The following is a 20255-nucleotide window of genomic DNA, read 5'->3' on the forward strand; positions in this document are numbered from 1 at the left end:
TTCTAAGAGTTCTTTATATGTCTTGAAGATTAGCCCTTGTTCAAATTAAAACTTGCTAATGTTTTTTCACAGTTTGTCTTTTTTTTTTTTTTTTTTTTTTTTTAAATATATTTTATTGATTTTTCACAGAGAGGAAGGTAGAGAGATAGAGAGTTAGAAACATCGATGAGAGAGGAACATCGATCAGCTGCCTCCTGCACATCTCCCACTGGGGGATGTGCCCGCAACCCAGGTACATGCCCTTGACCGGAATCGAACCTGGGACCTTTCAGTCCGCAAGCCGACGCTCTATCCACTGAGCCAAACCGGTTCTGGCGTCACAGTTTGTCTTTTTAAAAAATATTTTTTATTGATTTCAGAGAGGAAGGGAGAGGGAGAGAGATAGAAACATCAATGATGAGAGAGAATCATTGATTGGCTGACTCTTGCACACCCCCCACTGGGGATCGAGCCTGCAACCCCTGGCATGTGCCCTTGACCAGAATCAAACCTGGGACCCTTCAGTTCGCAGGCCGATAATCTGTCCACAGAGCCAAACCAGCTAGGGCTCTTTTTTCAAAAAAAAAAAATTGATTTAAGAGAAGAAGGGAGAAGGGTGAGAGAGAAACATGTGATGAGAAAGAATCATTGATCTGGTGTCTCCTGCACGCCCCCCACTAGGGATCGAGCCCACAACCCAGGCATGTGCCCTTCAGTCTGCAGGCCGATGCTTTATCCACTTAGCCAAACCAGCTAGAATCAGTTTGTTTGTCTTTTGACTTTGTTCAGTCAAACACTAAATGTAACCTATTTTTATTCTGTATTTTGCCACGCAAATATTTTCTTTTTCTTTATGATTGAAATGATCCATCTTTTATGGTTGTGCATTTAGAGTCATAGGTAAACAGGCTTTTACACATCAGGATTATAAATTAATTAAGTTAAATTTATTCCTGGTTGTTTTAGCTTTCTTTTTTTTTTTTTTACTTTAATGGAAACTTTTCTTCCATTACATCTTCTAACTGGTTGTTGTTTGTATATATGAATTGATTTCTATATTTTAATTTTGCAGCATGCTCCCTTATTAAATTGCAATTTTTTGTTTTTTCTCCTGAATTTTTGAGATATTTTATTATATCATCTGTAAATACTGATGGTTTTTTCCTCTTTCCTTCCAATTTTATACTTGAACCTTACTTTATTAATCTTAGTATGTTTGCTAGTTTTTTCAGTGAAGTGTTAAATAGTTGTGTTAGTGGTTACTTTACTTTTTCTTTTTTGAACAAATGGGTTTCTTGAAGTATAATTTATATATTTGTGACATATGTAATACAAATAGAGTGTGTGTGCTTTTCCTTTGTCCATTTGGTCCTTATTTCTTGCCTTCTTTTGAGTAAATCACATAATTATTAATATTATATCCTAGCTCCTGTATTAAATTTTTAATTATACCTCTTTCTGTTTTGTGTGTGTGTGTGTGTGTGTGTGTGTGTGTGTGTGTGACTTCTGTAAAAAAGTAAAATGTGTCTCTTTTGCTCATACAGTCTGCTTTCAAACAATATATTTCATGGAGAGTGGAAGACCTTACCTCGTAGAGTAGAATTCCATTTACCTGTCTTCCACACTCTTTTTGTCTTATATTTCACTTCTGCATGTGCTTGGAACCCCATGACACAAACTTAGAAAAAGTATTTTATATTTACCCAGATATTGACTTATATTGAAGCTCCTTTCTCTTTCCTTTGATAACCATTTCCTTTGATAACAATTTCCTTTGATATTATTTCTCTTCTGTCTCAAGAACTAATTTTAGCAAGTCCAGTTGGGCAAAGCTGCTGGAGATGAATTGGATTAGGTTTTACCTGATTAAAAAATGTCTTTATATCACTATCATTTAAAAAATTCCTTTTATTTAAGTATAGTCGGCATAAAATATTGTATTAGTCATCACCATCATTCTGCAATTACATTTTCACTGAATATTGATTTTTCGTTTGACAGGTCCCCTCCCCTCACTCCTTCCTGTACTTTCAAGGTGTAAGGTCATTGTCTTCTGGCCTCCATTGTTCCTGATGAGGTCAGCTGCCACTTATGTTAGATTTACCCTCTGTGTGTAATGTTGCTCTTTTATGCTCTGGCTGCTTTTCAGAGTTACTATTTATCTTTGTGCTTCAGCAGACAGTTTAATTACGTTGTGTTATGTTATCAGGTGTGGTTTCTTTATAGCAGGTGTAAACCTGCTTGTGACTCACTGAGTTTCCTGGATCTATGGGATGATCTTTCTCATCAGCTTTATAAAGTTTCTGTCGTTATTTATTCAAATATTTCTTCTGCCCCATTTCTCTCTCTTCCTTTTTTGAATGAAACTACAAATATGTTGGATCACTAATAGTATTTTACAGTTCTTGGATGCTTTTCTTTCTTTTTTTTTTTTTCTTTCCTTGTTTAATTTTTTATATCTGTGTTTTTCATTTTGGGTGCTTTCTTTTGATCTCTTTTTAGAATTACAGATCCTTTCCTTTGCTGTTTCCAGACTGCTCTTAAGTCCATTTAATGATACCATAGTCCAATCATATTTTGATACCACATTTTATGTGCTGTCACTTCTATTTGGTTTATTTTTATAGTCTCTCTCTATTAAAATTCATCCTCTATTGTTCATTTTTTTTTCCTGTTATAATCTTTGGCATTTTTATGATAGTTATTTTAAAGTCTCTAAGTGATAATTCCAGTATATGGGTCATCCTAGTATGCTTCATTGACCATGGGTCATATTTATTTTTTATATGTCTTACAACTTTTTATTTTATGTAAAAAGCAGTAGATGGTGAAATAAGTAAATTTTTTATCAAAATCAAACACAGAACAAAAACAAAAAGCACCACTCCCTTTTCTTTCAGGTTTCTATAGCGAAGTGGCTAAGTCAATCTGACATTTAGTTGGGCTGAGTGTGGGCTTTTCTTTTTTTTTTTACAGCCCCAGTTTAATACACATGTTTTGAGGCTGAAGTTAGGAACTTCCTTTCAGTGAGGTTTGAGCTGTGAACACTGGTGAGTTTCCAGAGTATTTCTTTCTGCTATCCGGCTGAGCCGCCATGTTTCTTACTTGAGGGAAATCTCAATCTCTGCTTTACAGCCCCACTGCTCTTTTGGAGTCTCCAGTCTTGCCCCTGGCTTTTTGTATCTTGGGAGAGAGGAGTCTTTCTGCCCTGCTGCATTAACTGTGGCTTAGAAGGGCAGTGGCCTTATGCTGTTTGAAGATCCAGAATGCCTAGGATTTTCTCTCAGCTCTCCTGTTCTCCTCTCCCATTCCAACTTTTGGTGGCTGAATGTTAGGAATGCCTTGGGTAGGTTTCTGTCCGCCCTCTTTCTCCATCCGTAGCCTACAGTAGCCAAGATCTCAGAGGGCTTAGCATGGACTTCTCGTAGCTCTGAAACTTTGGATCCCACCTTCAGAGGGTCGGCTGCCTTAGCATTGGGGACAGTCTTGTGTAACCCACGGGAGCATCCCTCTCAGCAATGACCCATAGGCAAGCATTGGTTGGTAGACCCTGTATCTCACACGGTGACTCAGGTTCCCTGAAATCCTAACTTGTTATGTTAGCCCTGATAATAGCCTTAAAAAGTTGGTTCAAAGGTTGGCTGGTTTCTGTTTACCTACGTCCATGGAGGCTCCTTCTGTTCCTCCAAGAATGAGACCAGCCACGTGTCTGTTCTTTGATATAAAAGGCTCTTGATTTTGCCCTGGCCTGTCTGACTCAGTTGGTTGGGCACCAAAGGATTGCTAGTTAGATTCCCAGTCAAGGCACATGCCCGGGTTGTAGGCTCGATCCCCAGTAGGGGGCGTGTAGGAGGCAGCCAATCAATGTTTGCTCTCACATAGGTGTTTCTCCCTCTCCCTCTCCCTCTCCCTCCCTCTTTTTCTAAAAAAAATCAATAAAAAAATCTTTAAAACAATAAAAGACTCATGATTTTCTGGAATGTACTTTATTACATGATTCTGTGTGATCAGCTCTCTGCTAGGTTTTTAAATTATGATTGTGTAGCTTTTCCAGCTTGTTCTGTTTGTGAAGGTGAAAGCAGTGTTCTCTTGTGACTTTGTGCATTCTTTGGGAGTCAGAAGTCCTGTGTCATTCTTTATGTAGCTCTGCCTCCCCTGAACAAACTGTGCAGAGGAGGGCTTCCGCCAGCAGCCTGTTTTCACCTGCTCCCACGTCCATTGTTTCAAACAAAGCGTATGGAGCCTGTGCTTCAGAATGAGCCCTCACCTTCAGGAAGTGTATCTTGGGTGGCACTTCTTGAGCTCGGCTATTGTTGAGTCCTGTTATCATCCTTCATGCATTTTGTCACCTTCTACCAAGTGGCTCTGCATGATCTCGTTTGCTTCTAGACACCTCCACATATTTTGGGATCTATGAATAATTATGTGTTTTCTAGTTTTGCCAGTAGAGAATTCAGAGTACATTTGTTCTTGTTCCTCACCCACCTACCCCACCCCAGAGGAGTAGGAGAAGAAAAAAAATGATGACTTAGAGGAGTCTGTTAACTTACGCAGCTGTGTTCATATTGCAAGTGTCATTTAATCACCACAACAAAGTAAGCATTTTTATTTCCCTTATGCAGATATGCAAACTGAGACTCAGAAAGGTTAGACACTCTCTATGCAATCACATAGATAACACATAGCAAAGCTGGGATTTGAATCCTAGTTTAATTCATACTGTTCAGTAATGTGCTGATAACCAAGCACATTATCTTTGAAGTTTCTGTGTTGTATAACTGTCTGAATTCTTCTCAGAGTTTGGGATAACATATACAAGTATTTTCTCTTCTAGAAACAGAGCAAAAGGATGAGTGGGACCCTAAATCCTCAAAAAAAACAGTGAGATTCAAAGCAGAAAATCCAGTTCAAATATATGTAAAAATCGTCAAAAGAAGAAGAAGGAAAAAAAAAAAAAAAGGGCCACTAATAGGAGGCAATATTCAATCCCAAGAACCAGGAGGGACCAGAATAGAATGTCAGCCTGGTCTTTATAGTCAGGAGTCTGGGTGATGACCAGGAGCAGACCCGAGTGTCCGTGTTGGGGAAAATGTGTGAGACCATCTTAAAGTAACATGCTTTGGGGCAAACCCAGAGTTTTAAGTGCTAGAGCAGCGGTTCTCAACCTGTGGGTTGTGACCCCTTTGGCAGTCAAATGACCCTTTCACAGGGGTCGCCTAAGACCATCCTGCATATCAGATATTTAGATTACGATTCATAACAGTGGCAACATTACAGTTATGAAGTAGCAACGAAAATAATTTTATGGTTGGGTCACAAAATGAGGAACTGTATTTAAAGGGCCAGAAGGTTGAGAACCACTGTGCTAGAGGAATAGACTTGATGATGGCATTCTCAATAGTGATTATTATTATAATCAGAGCAGTTATTTTTCTTTAATTCCTAGTATGTGTTCAGCACCGTACTTAGCTCTTTTATAAATTTTACCTTGGCTAGACCTGAGGTACATAGGGGTTCAGAAACTTGCTTATTTTTTAAAATTGATTTCAGAGAGGAAGTAAGAGGGAGAGAAAGATAGAAACATCAATGATGAGAGAGAATTACTGAAAGGCTACCTCCTGCATTCCCCCCGCCCCCCCCCCCCCCCCAATGGGATCAAGCCCACAACCCGGGCATGTGCCCTGACCAGGAATCAAGTCGTGGTCTCCTGGTTCATAGGTCGGTGCTCAACTACTGAGCCACACCGGCCAGGCCCAAAACTTGCTTATTAATCTCAATTAGAAAAGGACAAAGCTGGGATTTGGATCCTAGCTAATCAGGTGCCCAAATTGAGGCCTTTATAATTTACCATATTGTTTCCTTAAAGGACAAGAAAATCAGAGTAACAGAAAGTAGCCCTAAAACTCAAATAAAAGTCAAAGTATATATGTAATATTAAATGTGTTCAGAGCAGAAATAAGAATGAACAGGAAAAGGAGCAACCTCAATGTTACATACCATGTGTAAGATTGGCTCCGCTTTGATCTGTGTTAGACTCTGGAAGAATCTACCGATGTCCATCTCTGAGTGCAATTGGGCCACCATGCCTAAAGATAATTCAGATAAACTCAGGGGCGGGTCCCTCAGATTGGGGCTTGGGAAGTGAGACAGATGAAGAAAAGTCCTGGGATCATTTTCTCTGGGTGGAAAGACACTCGAGTTGTTGAGTGTCTTCAAGTCTGTAAAGAACTCTCTGTCAAGTACGGTCAACAGCTGTTGTTGGTCTCTGCTGTATGTGTACCACAGACTTCCACTTAATTCAGGGAAATAATCCCTGACAGCAGCCAGTGATTGTTGGCAAACATCAGTTGTGAAAGCTAAGGAACCTCCTTCCTGAGGTCTTTATAAGATACATTCAGTATGCGATGATGTAAGGAGTGAGGCACACCAGGCGACCTCTCAAGGTCCCTTCTAGCCCTGAGGTTCTATTATCATCGCATATTTATAGAGCGCCAAAATTGGCTGTGTTCTTTTCAGGGAATAGAATTACATTCAGTCCCTGTCCGGGGCTATCACAGTCAAAATTAGACAGATCAGCAATACCTTGGTTGCCAAATCAAGTCCAAGTGTAGTGGGCACATGTCTGACTATCCCCGAGTGTGTATTCTCTTCAAGAACATTGGAGAGTGACCTAAGCACATGGTGAAAGAGCTTCCATTATTGCAAAAACACTCCAAGGAGATTCAATTAGGTTCGTCTAGGCATTTTTGTAAATCATAATAATAATTTATTTATCTGTTAAACAATCTAATTAGAATTATTGTCCTCAAAACATTAAATTCAGATTGAAATGCAATGTGCTGTGTTGCCAAACCTTTGTAAACAGTAGATATTATTTTGAATGGATGACTTAGAACTCCTCTGATTATGTACTATTGGGAGTCCATGCTCATTTAAAACTGCAAATAAAATCCTATATTTTTACTGAAAAAGTGGAAAACCCCATCATATATAGTAAAAATGAACAGTTTATATTGTCTGAATTTGAAAGAAATAATGTTCTCATATTTTTGTTTAACATTAACTATTATTTAATTGAGGATTTATTCTGACATTTAGCTAATCTCAGATATTAGCCAGTTGTAGATTTAGTGTATCAGACACCTGTACTTCCTTCTCCCAATAATCTTCCACACTTTGAAATTATTTTATACTTCTTATTTGGAAATATTTTCAAGCTTTCAGGAAAGCTTGAAGAATAGTTCAAAGACCATACATATACTCTTTAACTAGATTGACCTATTTACATTTTGTTCCAATTGCTTTATCATTTATGTATGCCTTCTCTATTGATCTTTTTCTCTCTACCTTTATATGCATATATTTTTAAGCCACTTGAAAGTAAGTTGCATGCATCACGCATCTGTGCATGTTTTTAAAGTAATGTGATTTTATAACTTCAAAGTAAAAATAACTTTTTTTCAGCTCTATTATTTGCCAACATATAGAGGCAACTTGAAGCATTATATTTTACCTTCCTTTTGTCCTGTTATCTATTTTGGCTACTATTCATGAGGTCCTTTTCATGCCTGGTATCTGTCATATATTGATTTTTTTTTTCAGACTGTCCTTTAATAAAGTCTCAGGTCTTTACATAAAGCACCTGTTACAACAATACATAATATTATAGCGTCACCATTTGACATATTACAGGAATTTGTAAGGCGCTAAATTCTTGTTACATAATTTTAACTGAAAAAAACTCATTTTCACAATGTAAATATTAGTGTTTGAATAATTGAACTAGTTAGGCTTCTATTTAGTAAAATTACAAGGGTTCAGATGAAGTTTGTTTATTTTCTGTTTCAGTTTGACGTGGTGTTCAAGGGCTGAACTTGAATGTTTGCATATTTCCCTCACAGCAGTTTCTGATGCCACGAGTCTAAAACTGGATCTCACTGAAGGTGTAGCTGCATACATGCCAGAATGATAGAAAAAGGGAACAGGATTGAAGAGAAACAAACATAATAGGGGAGGAGACATTTATTACCGTATTTTCATTAATGTCACTTATCAACGTCTTTACTGTTTGTAGTTAACACCAACTTTGAATAGATCAACTCTGAATATTTTTTCTGAGATATGGAAGAGATTAGGGGTAATTGTGGTGAGGTCAGTTCTCTAAAGTTTGTGATGTTCTTTGTGCATGAAGACAGGGAGCCTGAATCAGTGTAGGCTCAGGGAGAATGATGGTCTCGCTACTCAAATGGACTGTTTTGTGGGCAGAGGTGTTCCGTGCTTTCCTGGAGGACTACAGATCAGAAAACAAACTCAGAATGCAGCGCGATGTCACCTTCGTCACGTGGCCACTGACTGTTGACTTGGAATTTTATTAGACGACCTCATTCTCTTCTGAGAACGTGTAACTCCTGTCTGTTAACGTGTTTCTTCTTACATGTTTATTAGTGTTAACCACACGACTTGCTTGCTTTCTGTTAGACCTCTGCCAGAAAAGCTAGACAAAATTAGTTCCCAGAATAATTTTTTTTCTGTAACGCCAACACACAGGAGGCGCGATTTGTAGTAATTCTTATTCATTTGAAATATAGCAATTTGTTCCTGTCAGTGAAGGGTAGGTTTATTGTTCTAAATTGCCGGGGTTTGTTTTTGTTGGCGTGCTCCCCAATACAAATTGAATGGCTGACAAAAATCTATTTGTATGACAGTTCAATCTAGATAAGTGCCCTCTGTTGCCTACTGGTGCAATTTGGGGTCTCGGAGATAAAAGCAAACTGAATACCAACCTCGTAGCAGCTTCTTCCGCAGATACCAGAAGTAATCCATATTCCGCAGGTCCCAAATCAGACAGACAAAGGAGAAATATGCATGCACATCGTCTCTCCTTTGAAATGGGCATCTTTTCGCTTCTACATAACAAAAGGTGGGAATATCTAACTGAGGAGGACAATAAAGCAGCTGATAGGAGAGATGCCTATATGTGAAATTAAAGAGAAATGTATTGACTTGTAAAGTTGGAGAGAAGTCTGTTGCTTAGCATTTTCCCATAGTACGTTGGCTTTTGCCAAGTGAATTTGCTTTCTATTTTAACATGCCTATTCTGAAATACATTCTATCTTTAGACACCGATTCTTTGATAGCTTTGATATTTTTGCTAGAGGTAGGGTTGAAGGGGTCTCCTTTACTCCCCAAGATGAGGAGCTGAGAATTTGTACCTGTTGGCTTACCTCTGCCTAAAAAGGTGTCAGTCTTTCCATACAAGTATCTCTCAGATATAATTCATGTGCAAAAAGAGGGATGAAATATGTATAATGGCAGTTATGAGGAAAGAATTGCGACAAGTGCAAAAGAAAAAAAAAAGACATCCTGGAAACATGGCTAAAGGCTCCAATTGTAGATATTGTAAAAAATGGGATCTAATCCATAGGGCTTGTTGATCGATTGGATGTGGGGAGTAAGAGAGAGAGTGGGATAATTGCTGGATGTTTATCTGGGGAGGCCATGTGCTTGGTAACAACATCAAATTAGGGACAGCAGAAGGAGCACAGCAATATAGAGAAAGAAACTGCCCCACTTGTGTTAAGTCAATGTGCCTTTAGGTGAGGAATTAGATCTGCGTGTAGAATCTGTAGAAAACATGTCTTTGCTGGCCTGTGGTTGGTATTAGGACAGTGGGGTTAGGTGAGATCATTCAGGTCAGGTGGCTAAGTAAGGATGGAGACCTGGGCAGACTGAGAGAAGTTACCAGGCAGATCTGGGGAGACTGAGGGAGAGACCAGAAGGGTAGGAGGAATGCCAAAGGAAGCTTGTCTGTAACAGCTAAGGTGCAGGTGGTCAACAATGTCAGGTGTTATCAAGAGGTCCAGTGAGAAGAGGACCAAAAAGTGGCTATTGGGGCCAAAGTTGATACAGTTTGTGTAACAATAAATGAGTTGTATTGGATTATGAGCCAAAGTATAAAATAAATATCCATAAGTCTGTACTGATGTTAATAAGCGATTGAATAAAGATGAAATAGACAGATCCCCCATGCAGGAGAATGCAAATAGTGTATGTAGATACTCCTCCCTCAGGAACATAGAGCATTACTCCCCACGCCACAGATGTGGGCCATGCACAGGGAGTACAGCGGGAAGGGAAAGGTAGTTCACGGTGGAGAAAACTGACAGACACCACTTCAGCCAGGTGACCCAGGCCAACATCAACAGTGATTAAGTCGTGTTGCTAGTATATACCTTTGAAATGATGTGATGAAAATAGCACTTACCTCTGTAATCTTCCTCCCCCAAACTTATAACCCCAGTCTAGTGAAAAGAAAAACTTCACACCAATCCTAATTAAGGGTCATTCTACAAAACACCTGACCAGTGCTCCTCAAAACTGTCCCGGTCATCAAAGAAAAGTCAGAGGTATTGTCACAGCCCAGCGCAGCGTAAGGAGGCATGACTCCTAACTGCGATGTGGAATCGGGTGGTATCCTGCGACAGAAAAAGAGCATTAAGTATTAACGAAATCTGAGGAAAGTATGGACTTCAGTTAATAATGATGTATAATAATGAACAATTGATTCATTAATTGTGACAAATGTACCATGTTAATGTAAGATGTTAATAATAGGAAATTGAGTGTGGGTCATATGGGAATTCTGTACTGTCTTTGCCACTTTTCTGTAACTCCATAGCTATTCTAAAATTAAAAGCTTATTTCAAAAATGTGGCCAATGATTTTGACAATTTGGAAGTCATTGGTGATCCTGGGGAATCCTCTGGTAAGGTAAGAAAGAATTCAGTTAGTTTTTAGTTGAGAGTGGCCAGGACATAAAGAAGTGATATTAGTGCTTGTAGAATATTCTTTCAAGAAGCTTGGCTAGGAAGGGAAAGATAAAAAGAGATTGGGCATTCGTTGGGGAGAGTATTATAGGGTAAAATAACTTTTTAAAATATATAAAGCTGGGATACACTTGAAAATGTTTAAATTCTTAAAGAAAAGAGTGACATATTGAAGATACAAGAGAAAGAACATTTAATTGATGAAGCAAAGCCCCTGAGTAGGCAGTACTTTATTCAACTAAAAATGGAGAAATTTTTAGGAAGAACATGTAGTTTATGAATCAGGTATGAATATTTATACTTATTATATGTAACTAGAAGCCCAATGCATGAAATTCGTGCAAGGGGCTCAGCCCTCATAGCCGCAACGGCTTGCCTCGGCCCTCGCAGCCCCGGCTTTGTCCAGAAGGTCATCCGGAAGGACGTCCGGAAGGTTATTCAACTGTCCAGTCTAATTAGCATATTATGCTTTTATTAATATAGAAGATACTTTGAGTCATCCTGTTAAAGATGCATGTTTTTAAAGTAATGTGATTACTTGTTAGAGAAGTAATCTTCAAAATGTCTTCATAGAGAATTTGGGCTCTAAGAATTTTGTTTTATTGCCTTAGCATCAGTTTTATTGGCTATGTTCATAAAGCAGTAAAAAGTGTATCGTGCATCTCTGTATTGCTGCAACCTCACTGTGGCACAGCATATTCTATAATAAAGAATCTGTCACAACATGGGTCCAAAAGTAAGTACCAGGAAAAATGTATTGTAAAAATTGTTTGCCCATGAGATGGCTGGTTCCAATGTAGAATTTTAGAGTAACCGCACAGGGAGTCACCAGATCCCAGGGGTAAGAGGCAATTCCTGACACATCTCAATAACCGGTGAGGCTCCTTTCCTGCCCTGTGGGTAGATTATTGTTGCTTTATGGTGTAGCCTTTGAAGATTAATCTTGAAACCTATCTAGCTACACCCATAGGTGTGGTTGTGACTCACCCTCTGAGATCAGACAAATAAAACATTCTACCTTAAGCATTTGTCACCCTTGAACTTTCTAATTTATTGTCAATATTCCCGACGTTGCCAATAATGCATAAGTAAAGGTTTGGTTTTTGTTTGTTTATTTTGGAGCAGGGTGACCAGGAACCAAATCTATAGACTAATCTACAGATGTTAAGTTCATAGAGCTAGGTGAACGGTGCAGGCAAACTGGCCTTGCGGAGTGAGTCCTAAGACCACCCCAGCCTGTCCTGCTGGTCTGCTTCAGTGACCAGTGACGAGAGCATTGGTGCTGAGAAACGATTTCTGCTCTCGTTCTGCCTGGTCTTTCCCAGCTGTGTGGTCATGGGCTGATCACCCATCTATCTGACTTAGAACTCCTCAGCTCTAAATGTGTAGGCTGATCTAGGTGAGGCCTCAGGTCACTGCCAACTAAAAGATTCTGTCACTTATGTGTTACTAAGTGTGTGTGATGCATACCATGTGTCAGTTACACAGAATCCTCAGGATCGTTTGTTCTTAGAAATCTAGATCACTTGAAATTATGGCTATTGACAGATATCTCAATGAAGGATCACTTTTCCACCCTGATGCTCAGCAGATTACATAGGAAAACATAGATACAACTTAACTGTATACATGTATATACTTTGTTTAGTAGTTCTTTTAAAAATACAAATGAACCATGTGTTCAATAGCATTCATTTAGCAGAGGATCATTTTCCAGTGGGAGTGTATATCATATTCAAACAAAATAGTGAACATTTTGACATTCTGATTATTTCAAATACAGTCTATGGAGTTATTTTTATTCAGAAAGACTTTAAAGAATTAGATTCCCTCTACTGCTTACTTACTCTATTCCAGATGTGGACAACATCTGGGCATTCTATCATGAACTTATTTTCTGAATGAAGTAACTTAATTATTGATTGACAAACTAACATGATTTAAGACACAGCCACACTGTGTTCAATAGCAGTGTCAAAGCCGTAAATACAAGCATATGCAAGCAAGTGGGGCCATGATCCTAACTCACTCACGTTGCATTTTGAAACACTAATGCTACACTTACATTTCAGGCTTAAGTTTAAACCTGCTGGAGAAGGAAATGAAGAAGTGCAGTTGCGTGATTTCTGTTTTACAAATCATTACATGATGCAGCAGCAGTGTGGTTGGAGTTCCTAGTGTAAATAAAGGTCTCTCCTAGCATTGCACATCACAAGTGGCATTATTATTCCATGTGGGTTGCACATTGGTTTGTGTGAGCCTATATGCACAGATATATACATATATATCCTCATCATTTGCATGTGTTCACATGTGACATGGTAGCTAAATTTTTTTAAAAAAGTTAAGGAAAAAATGTGGTATATTTTACCTTATTTGCAGCCCAAAACATAAATATTCTTTTCAAACATGTAATCTTTTTTGAAAGTACAAGCAAAAATAATGACAGTGATCAGAATACAAATACATTCATATTTAAAAAATTTTTCCCCGAAAAGTTTAAATATCTCCTCCCGGTATGACATACTCAAGAACAATGGGCTGTTTCAGTGCTCTCACGCTCACCTGCTTTTCCAACTGTTGGCAGCTTCGCGGCAGGGCAGGGTAGCATTTTCTCTCTGGTGGCTTGCATATGGTCCATTGGCCATGAGTTTATGGTAGATAGAAAGTGTGTTTTCCCTTTATTAACACTGCAGTATTGGTGACATGTGGCATGTGTACTTTCCAGCGAATGAGCTTGACCTTTAACTCTAAAGAGTCCCTCGAGCAAGAGCAAGCTATGTTTAGTGAAATGATTACTTAGAAGAAACAGATTGCAACTTAATTCCTCTAATATCATTCAAGAAAGGCAGTAAAGTTTTTACCATTAAAAATTGTCCAAAAATTAGAGCAGCAAAAATAGGAAATTGGGCAAAACAGTACAGTGGGATTACTGGGTTAAATAATAGGAACTTCTTAAAGCTAGTTGTGGTATATGTTAGCCAGTCATTTTCTAGGAAGGATGCACTAATTTGTACTTTCAGCCCTGTATGTGTTCTGGCTTTATTGGATCCTTTCCAGTGTTACCAGCTAATATTTAGTTGAACATCCTTTGCAGGGTTATCATATCCAAGGTATTATGGATAGGTTTTCACTTGTATATAGTATTTAAATCCTCTGGGAAATAAATATTATCAACACTCGTTTAGAGATTGAGGAAACTGATATTCAGGAAATGTCATTTGCCCAAGATCACATACTGAAATGTTATCTCTGTTCTCTTCACTCAGGACCTGTGCTTTTTCATCCTAAGAACTTTCCAGGGATCAGACATTTGCCTAACAGTTTACTTTTCCTTTACCTAAATCATGTAGTATGGCATATTTTAATCTGAAATCGCTTGTTGCTAGAAATTAACATAACACAGAGAACACCCTGATAAACAGAATTTCACAAATTCCTTTTTATTTTCTTCTCCAAAATTTAAATTTCCTGTCCTGGACTAACGGAGCCTTTTTAAGTACTGGGTCAATGGTGGAGTGTGGACGCAAAACTGAACTTGGCCATGGAGTAATGGAAGTGAGGTTAAAAATGGAATGCTTTGTGCCAAAGATAGATGCATTTTAGAAAATGCCATCTGGGCATTACGGAAGTATGATATTATTTAATTAGAACCAGATAAAATTAGGTAAGAAATGAATGCCAGCAATTATATGACTAGCTAATAAATACAATTTCACGGTATTCTATAGCCATCCCAGAGTGTTAATTATAACAGGGGCAGTTAAATTCTTTAGAGCAGTTAAATTCTTTGGCTATGAAAGCATAACAGTTTTTAATAGGTGTATCACCTGGTAACCTTGAGCATTATTAAATATATGGAGACTGAAGGACATGTAGAAGCAATGGAAAAGTCTGGCCAGACCGGGTAATTTGTTTTAGACCTATGGAGAAATCTATTAACCATTTCTTCTATAGACCAATTTGATTAGGAATTAGGACAAGCTGTTCTTTCATTACTTACCAAAACCATACTGCACTTTGTATCAATTATTTGGCTGTCTGCAGCACATAGATTAGAATAAAGGCCTTTCTTAGTGTTTGCAAATGTTGTGGATTGCTGATTAGTAATTAAAGTACTGAATGAAGAAAATTAGGCCCAAACTGAATGGGAATGAGAAAGTCTTAATTCTGTGATACAGATGTTAGACACAGATTGTCTTGAGCAGCCCATTCAACATAGCGACATTGTACATAACCATGGAGTGTTTGCCTCCCCTGGAAAACTCAGGCCGAATGCCTTGGAGATGGTTTCCGCTCCCATGCCTTGTGATGTAGCTGTATGGGTATTAATTTAGTGAAATATCCTGTCTGCCAGGTGTGGGAACTAGCTGATTTTATTGTAATACCAGATCATTACTTAATTCATATGCAACAGAGTGCAGCACATGGAAAGCATTATAAATCTATTTACAATGTGGCTGGTCTGATGATAACATTGTATTAAATTCCCAGGTGAGGCAATTTAAGCAATTGCTTTGCCATGTGCACTCCTTGGAAATTAAATTCTCATATACGCTTTGGTAATAACCCAACTTCATTGTTATGCTTATGCTAGTGGTGGGCCATAGAATCCTCCTTCTGGTTATGTATACCCTGTTTCACATGTAGACTCACACAGGAGACGGTGTCCCAGATCACAGTTCTTAATTAGTGTAAGCTAAGTTAATTTTCATTTTGTTTCTAGTTTAGCAGTGCCTGTCTAGAATATATTCAGTTCAGTTGGGAAATGTTAAGGCTTGGGTCAAGTAGATAGATTGTTATAAGCCAAATTGCCAGATAGAACTGAGCGAGGCTATCTGTTTGAACTTGGCTTAAAGGAAATTACCCACTCAGTATGCAAAAGTTCTGTTCATATACCAAGTGAAAACTGCTTGGAATCTGAAATTCTCACTTTCATAGCCAAAGACTCACTTTTGTCATCAGTTTAAAATACCCATGAAACTTAGTGCATCTAACTTCTTAAGGATAACAATCAGTTGTTAACTTGTCATATTTTTTTTTGTAGTTCATCTATGGTGTGTAGATTTTTCCTTCCAATTGTGTCTAGTTCACCTAAGTGTATAAGTTACACAAACACAACTAAAAATGAGGAATGCTCTTGTATTTAACATTGTGTGAGTGTGTGTGTGTGTGTGTGTGTGTTTGTGTATGTGTGGCAAATATTGTCAGCTGCGGCTTTTCCACCCTTATGGTACAGACCCCAAAATTGCAATAGATTACAAACTGCACAGAGCTTCTGTCTTCTCCAGAAGCCACACATAAAGCACCAGTAGTCAGTAGTAACTGACAACTAAGACTAAAAATGTTGACAATTTCTTGATTTGCCTGGTTAGCTTATGTATAGAAGTCATTAACTATTTATAAAATGCATTATGAATTGGGTTCCTTCAAACTGTAGCTGAGTGTGTGACATTTCCAGCTCAAATTCTCATGCTTGCATTTGGCTAAAGTACAGATTTTATACAGTTGATAATAAAGTAGAATTATTTCAGTTGGTTTATCAAGCTACAGGAGATGTTTCAGTTTCATTAACTTTGAATCTTCCAAATTAAAGTATAACATAGTAGTTAGTAAGGTAGAGTGCGGTTTTTAAAAGTTCCATAAAAGTGAAATAATTTATTGATTTTTTTTTGAGGAAAAATATCCATAAAATAAGCAGTTTGTCACCCAGAGGACTTTACCTTTTTTTTTTTTCTTTTGGTATTCATTTAGTTTAATGATGATCCTGCAAACTAAATTATGGCTGGTTACAATCAGCTCACTTAAAATTTTAAACCATGAAAAATTAGAAAATACCAGTTCCTGGCATTTAAATATAATTTTTTTATCTTTATTGTTGAGAGTATTACAGATGTCTTTCCCTCTTCCCCCCATGGCCTCTCTCCACCTGGTTCCTGCCCCCATAATTCTGAATCAAACCAGGTCTTGATTTTTTTTTTTAAAGTATAAAATGATACTCAAGTGTAAAGTGTTCCGTTTCCAGCATTGGTTGTATCATTTTCATGAGGAACTATTTCTGACATTTGAAATGAGTTACCTTTTCGTTCTCTAGTGAAAGCCAGTCCTGTCAGGGAACATTTTGTAAACTCAGCGCATCATTTACTTAATTACATCCAGAAAGCCATCCAAATGACCAGGGTCTACCATCCCAGTGGTGAAGAATGGCATCCATAGGGGGACCACCCTTCAACTGGGGATAAATCCTTCTCCCCTTGGTGCTGAGCATGTACACTCTTAATGGCTGCTTTTCAAAAGCAATGGATTCTAACCAAAACAAGATGAGATATTTAGGGATACATGCTTGTAATGTTCCACGTTTGAAGTATAGTAAATCAAAATAAGAATATAATGTAATTGAACAATCTATGCCAATTTGTTGGTATTTGGGTGAGAAAGGGGAAAAACAAAAACAATCTCCATGTGAAATTCTTGCATACTGGGGAACGTTTTAGTCCCCCATAGTGATGAAATGAATAATTAAAGAGGCAGCTCTGATACCACAGCCTGTTTAAAGGTTCTCATTTCCTTTAATGCTGTAAAATACTTTGGCTTAACTAGTTTGAAACGACCATAGTGGGGATCTGCATATGGGCAAAAGAAAGGTTCGGCTTGATCTAATTAACGTGGTAAGGCCATGAAGTACTAGGATACTGTCCTTGTAACTTACATTTTTCTGTACAGTTCTGTACGAAGTTAATAGAAATAGCTAATTAATAGCAGCTTCTGTAAATACAGTATGGGAAGCAGGGTCCATGAATATGCTGTCTGTGGTGGTAAGAAGTCTGGCATGTTCACAAGTGAATGAGGGGGTCACTCCTGAATTGTTGAGATGTCTGATATAGATGCCATTACTGACCTCGGGCTAATGACTTAACTTTTCTCCCTCATCCTCTCTGCAGCATCATTGGTTGTAGTTCTCTACCTACAGACTGACTGCATTTGCCTGGGTATAAGTAAGTTAGACATTTATATCAGGGAAGGCAAGCTTGGGGTAGAGACTCAGAGCAGAGATGGGATGCCATCATCTACTTTGTATTGAAACATTTTGCATTTTCTTTGCATCTTTTACCTGAGTGTATCCAGAGGGCAATAAACTGGTGAGGAAATTTTGTGTGATAGAATGAGCACCGAGCTGTAAGTCAGGACCCCAGGGTTCTAGTTTCAGTTTAACCAAAGCTACCTTTAGAACACCATGAGACTGGCTCCACCGCCGCCCCCCCCCCCCCAAATAATAAAAGATTATCTAGATTTATTTATTTATTTATTTATACTCCATTCAGCCCTTCATCTAGGTTCTGCCAGAGAGTTAAGCCCTAATGCCCTAAGGCTTCTGTTCTATGTAATAAATTTAATTCTCTCTTACGTATCATTTTTGGGAGAAGTCAGAAAAATAGTCACTGAAATAATTTTCTGTGTTTTATGGTTCAGAGAACAACCACAGTTGAGAAAGGCTGCAACTTTAAAGTGATTTAAAGTCTACTGGTTTTTCTTGTCAAATATCCTTTTAAGTTCTACTGTGAGTTTATGTTTAAGATATTATGATCGCTATGTGGCAAAAGCAGGGTTACTCCCTAGTTTAGAAGTCTAATTAAAAATCTTGTGGACTTCTGCTCATGGACTATGGAGTGTCCTTTCAAACTGCAATAACTTTTTGGATCACAATTGGACAGGTGAGAAATTTTAAGTTCTCCACTGTAGACCTGAAGTGAGAAAAAGATTGCCATTTTCCAACTGCTGTTTTCCAATCAACTGTGCTTGCTCAGTTCCGAAGCAGAAAAGGCAGCCAAGTTGCCCATAAATCTGCATCTGGGCCTGAGGTAGCGATGCGCAGCAGCATCTGAGCACTGCACTCCAGCTTCCCAACTAATCTTCCGAGCCTTTAGCTTTTCCAAATGCGTGTCATTTAGAAGTTGCTTGCAGACATGTCCCTCTGACTTTACAAGTAAAGGTAGACTTCTTGTAAAACAGAATTTCTGTGTGTGAAACCTTGACTCATGGCCCACTTGTCTTTATTTACTGGGACTGGGAAAAGTTGACTCACAGCCTACTTGCTTTTATTTACAAGGATTGGGAAATTTTATTCGTTTTAACACACACACACACACACACACACACACACACACACACTCCCATACTTTTCCTTAGTTACTTACAGAGGACTTAGAGACATTTAAATTATTGTCCCAAAATGGGTTGGACTTTTAAATTTCATCTCTTTTTAGTTAGTTAACATCACAATAATGAAATGATAGGTGAACAATTTCCCAAGCATTCCAGTGTATGTATGCAGTTATAATATTATCCTAGAATTAGAGATTTTAAAAGACTTGTAATTGTAAAATCCATTTTCTGCCACACTATTAAAGAACCCCATATACTCTCGTCTTTTTAATTGCAGCCTGGTGCGTTTTGCAGATATACAGCTATGTAGCTGTATTTCCTTCAGCTTAGTGTTCTTATTTGAATGACTGTGTGTGGAATAACATACCAGTTCCGATCCATTTTGATTATTAATGGAGTACTTACACAGTGCAGTTTTCTTTCATTATTGGCATTTGAAAACCTTCTAATTTACATTAAACTTCTCAAGTTCAAGAACTTTACACAACTTTGGTTTGCAGGTTTTAGCAAATAGGTTTCCATTAGGGGGCTCTCGAGGTTTGAGATGATCAGCCTTGATACCAATAATGCTTCGAAGCCTTTACTTTCTAACGTTCCTCTCGCTCTCTCCCTTTTTGTTTTGTTTTACAGAAAAGGTCACGGATCGCCTACAGTGACGAAGTGCGCAATGAGCTCCTAGGGGATGACGGGAATTCCTCGGAGAGCCAGGTAGAATGCTAATCAGCAAGGCCCGGTGGGTGGCTGGAGGGTGAAGGAGGTCACGGGCACACTGGGCTCTCAAGCTGCTCCTTAACAGCATTAGCGGCAACTCATGTGGAAGTGATACTGTTTAATGCAAAGCTGGAGTCTTAATCAACTTCAAAATGTTTCTTGGAGATCTTACATTTAACCCTTTACCTTGGGATCACTGTCTGCTATCTTTTAAAAAAATCTTTTCTTCTCCTTTCTTTATTATTTAGTACTTAAGGAATAACTTGAAACACACTGTTTGCAGACAAAGCCAAGGTCTTCACCTCCAACACATGTAAAAGGAATAAAAAAGTACACAATGCGGCTTTGATAATAATGCAGTATAATTAAATCAACACTTGCAGCAAAACAAATGAAAGTAAGCCTTCAAAATTCAACAGGGCAGCCCAGTCTCCCATTGTGTCGCTTCTTAAAAATACATTCAGTAAAATGCAAATTGTAAGTACCAGTGTGAAACTTGGATACGCATATAGAGGTAGTGGCCTCTGTGAAATAATACAATAGTAATAATAATGGGAAAAGTCGTTTTGCAATTTA

The 20255-nt window shown here is 38.2% G+C and overlaps 1 protein-coding gene across 4 annotated transcripts in view; it reads left to right on the forward strand.

Moving 5' to 3' along the window:
* Positions 1 to 20255, forward strand: part of VTI1A (vesicle transport through interaction with t-SNAREs 1A) — a 314120-nt gene that overhangs the window by 46275 nt on the left and 247590 nt on the right. For all 4 annotated transcript variants that reach the window (XM_081104653.1, XM_081104650.1, XM_081104651.1 and 1 more), the window contains exon 4: positions 19599 to 19676. In XM_081104653.1, coding sequence (XP_080960779.1) covers positions 19599 to 19676 — 78 coding nt within the window. The remainder of the gene's footprint in view (positions 1 to 19598; positions 19677 to 20255) is intronic.

The sequence above is a fragment of the Myotis nattereri genome, assembly GCF_964212035.1.
Source record: "Myotis nattereri genome assembly, chromosome: 13".
NCBI lineage: Eukaryota > Metazoa > Chordata > Mammalia > Chiroptera > Vespertilionidae > Myotis > Myotis nattereri.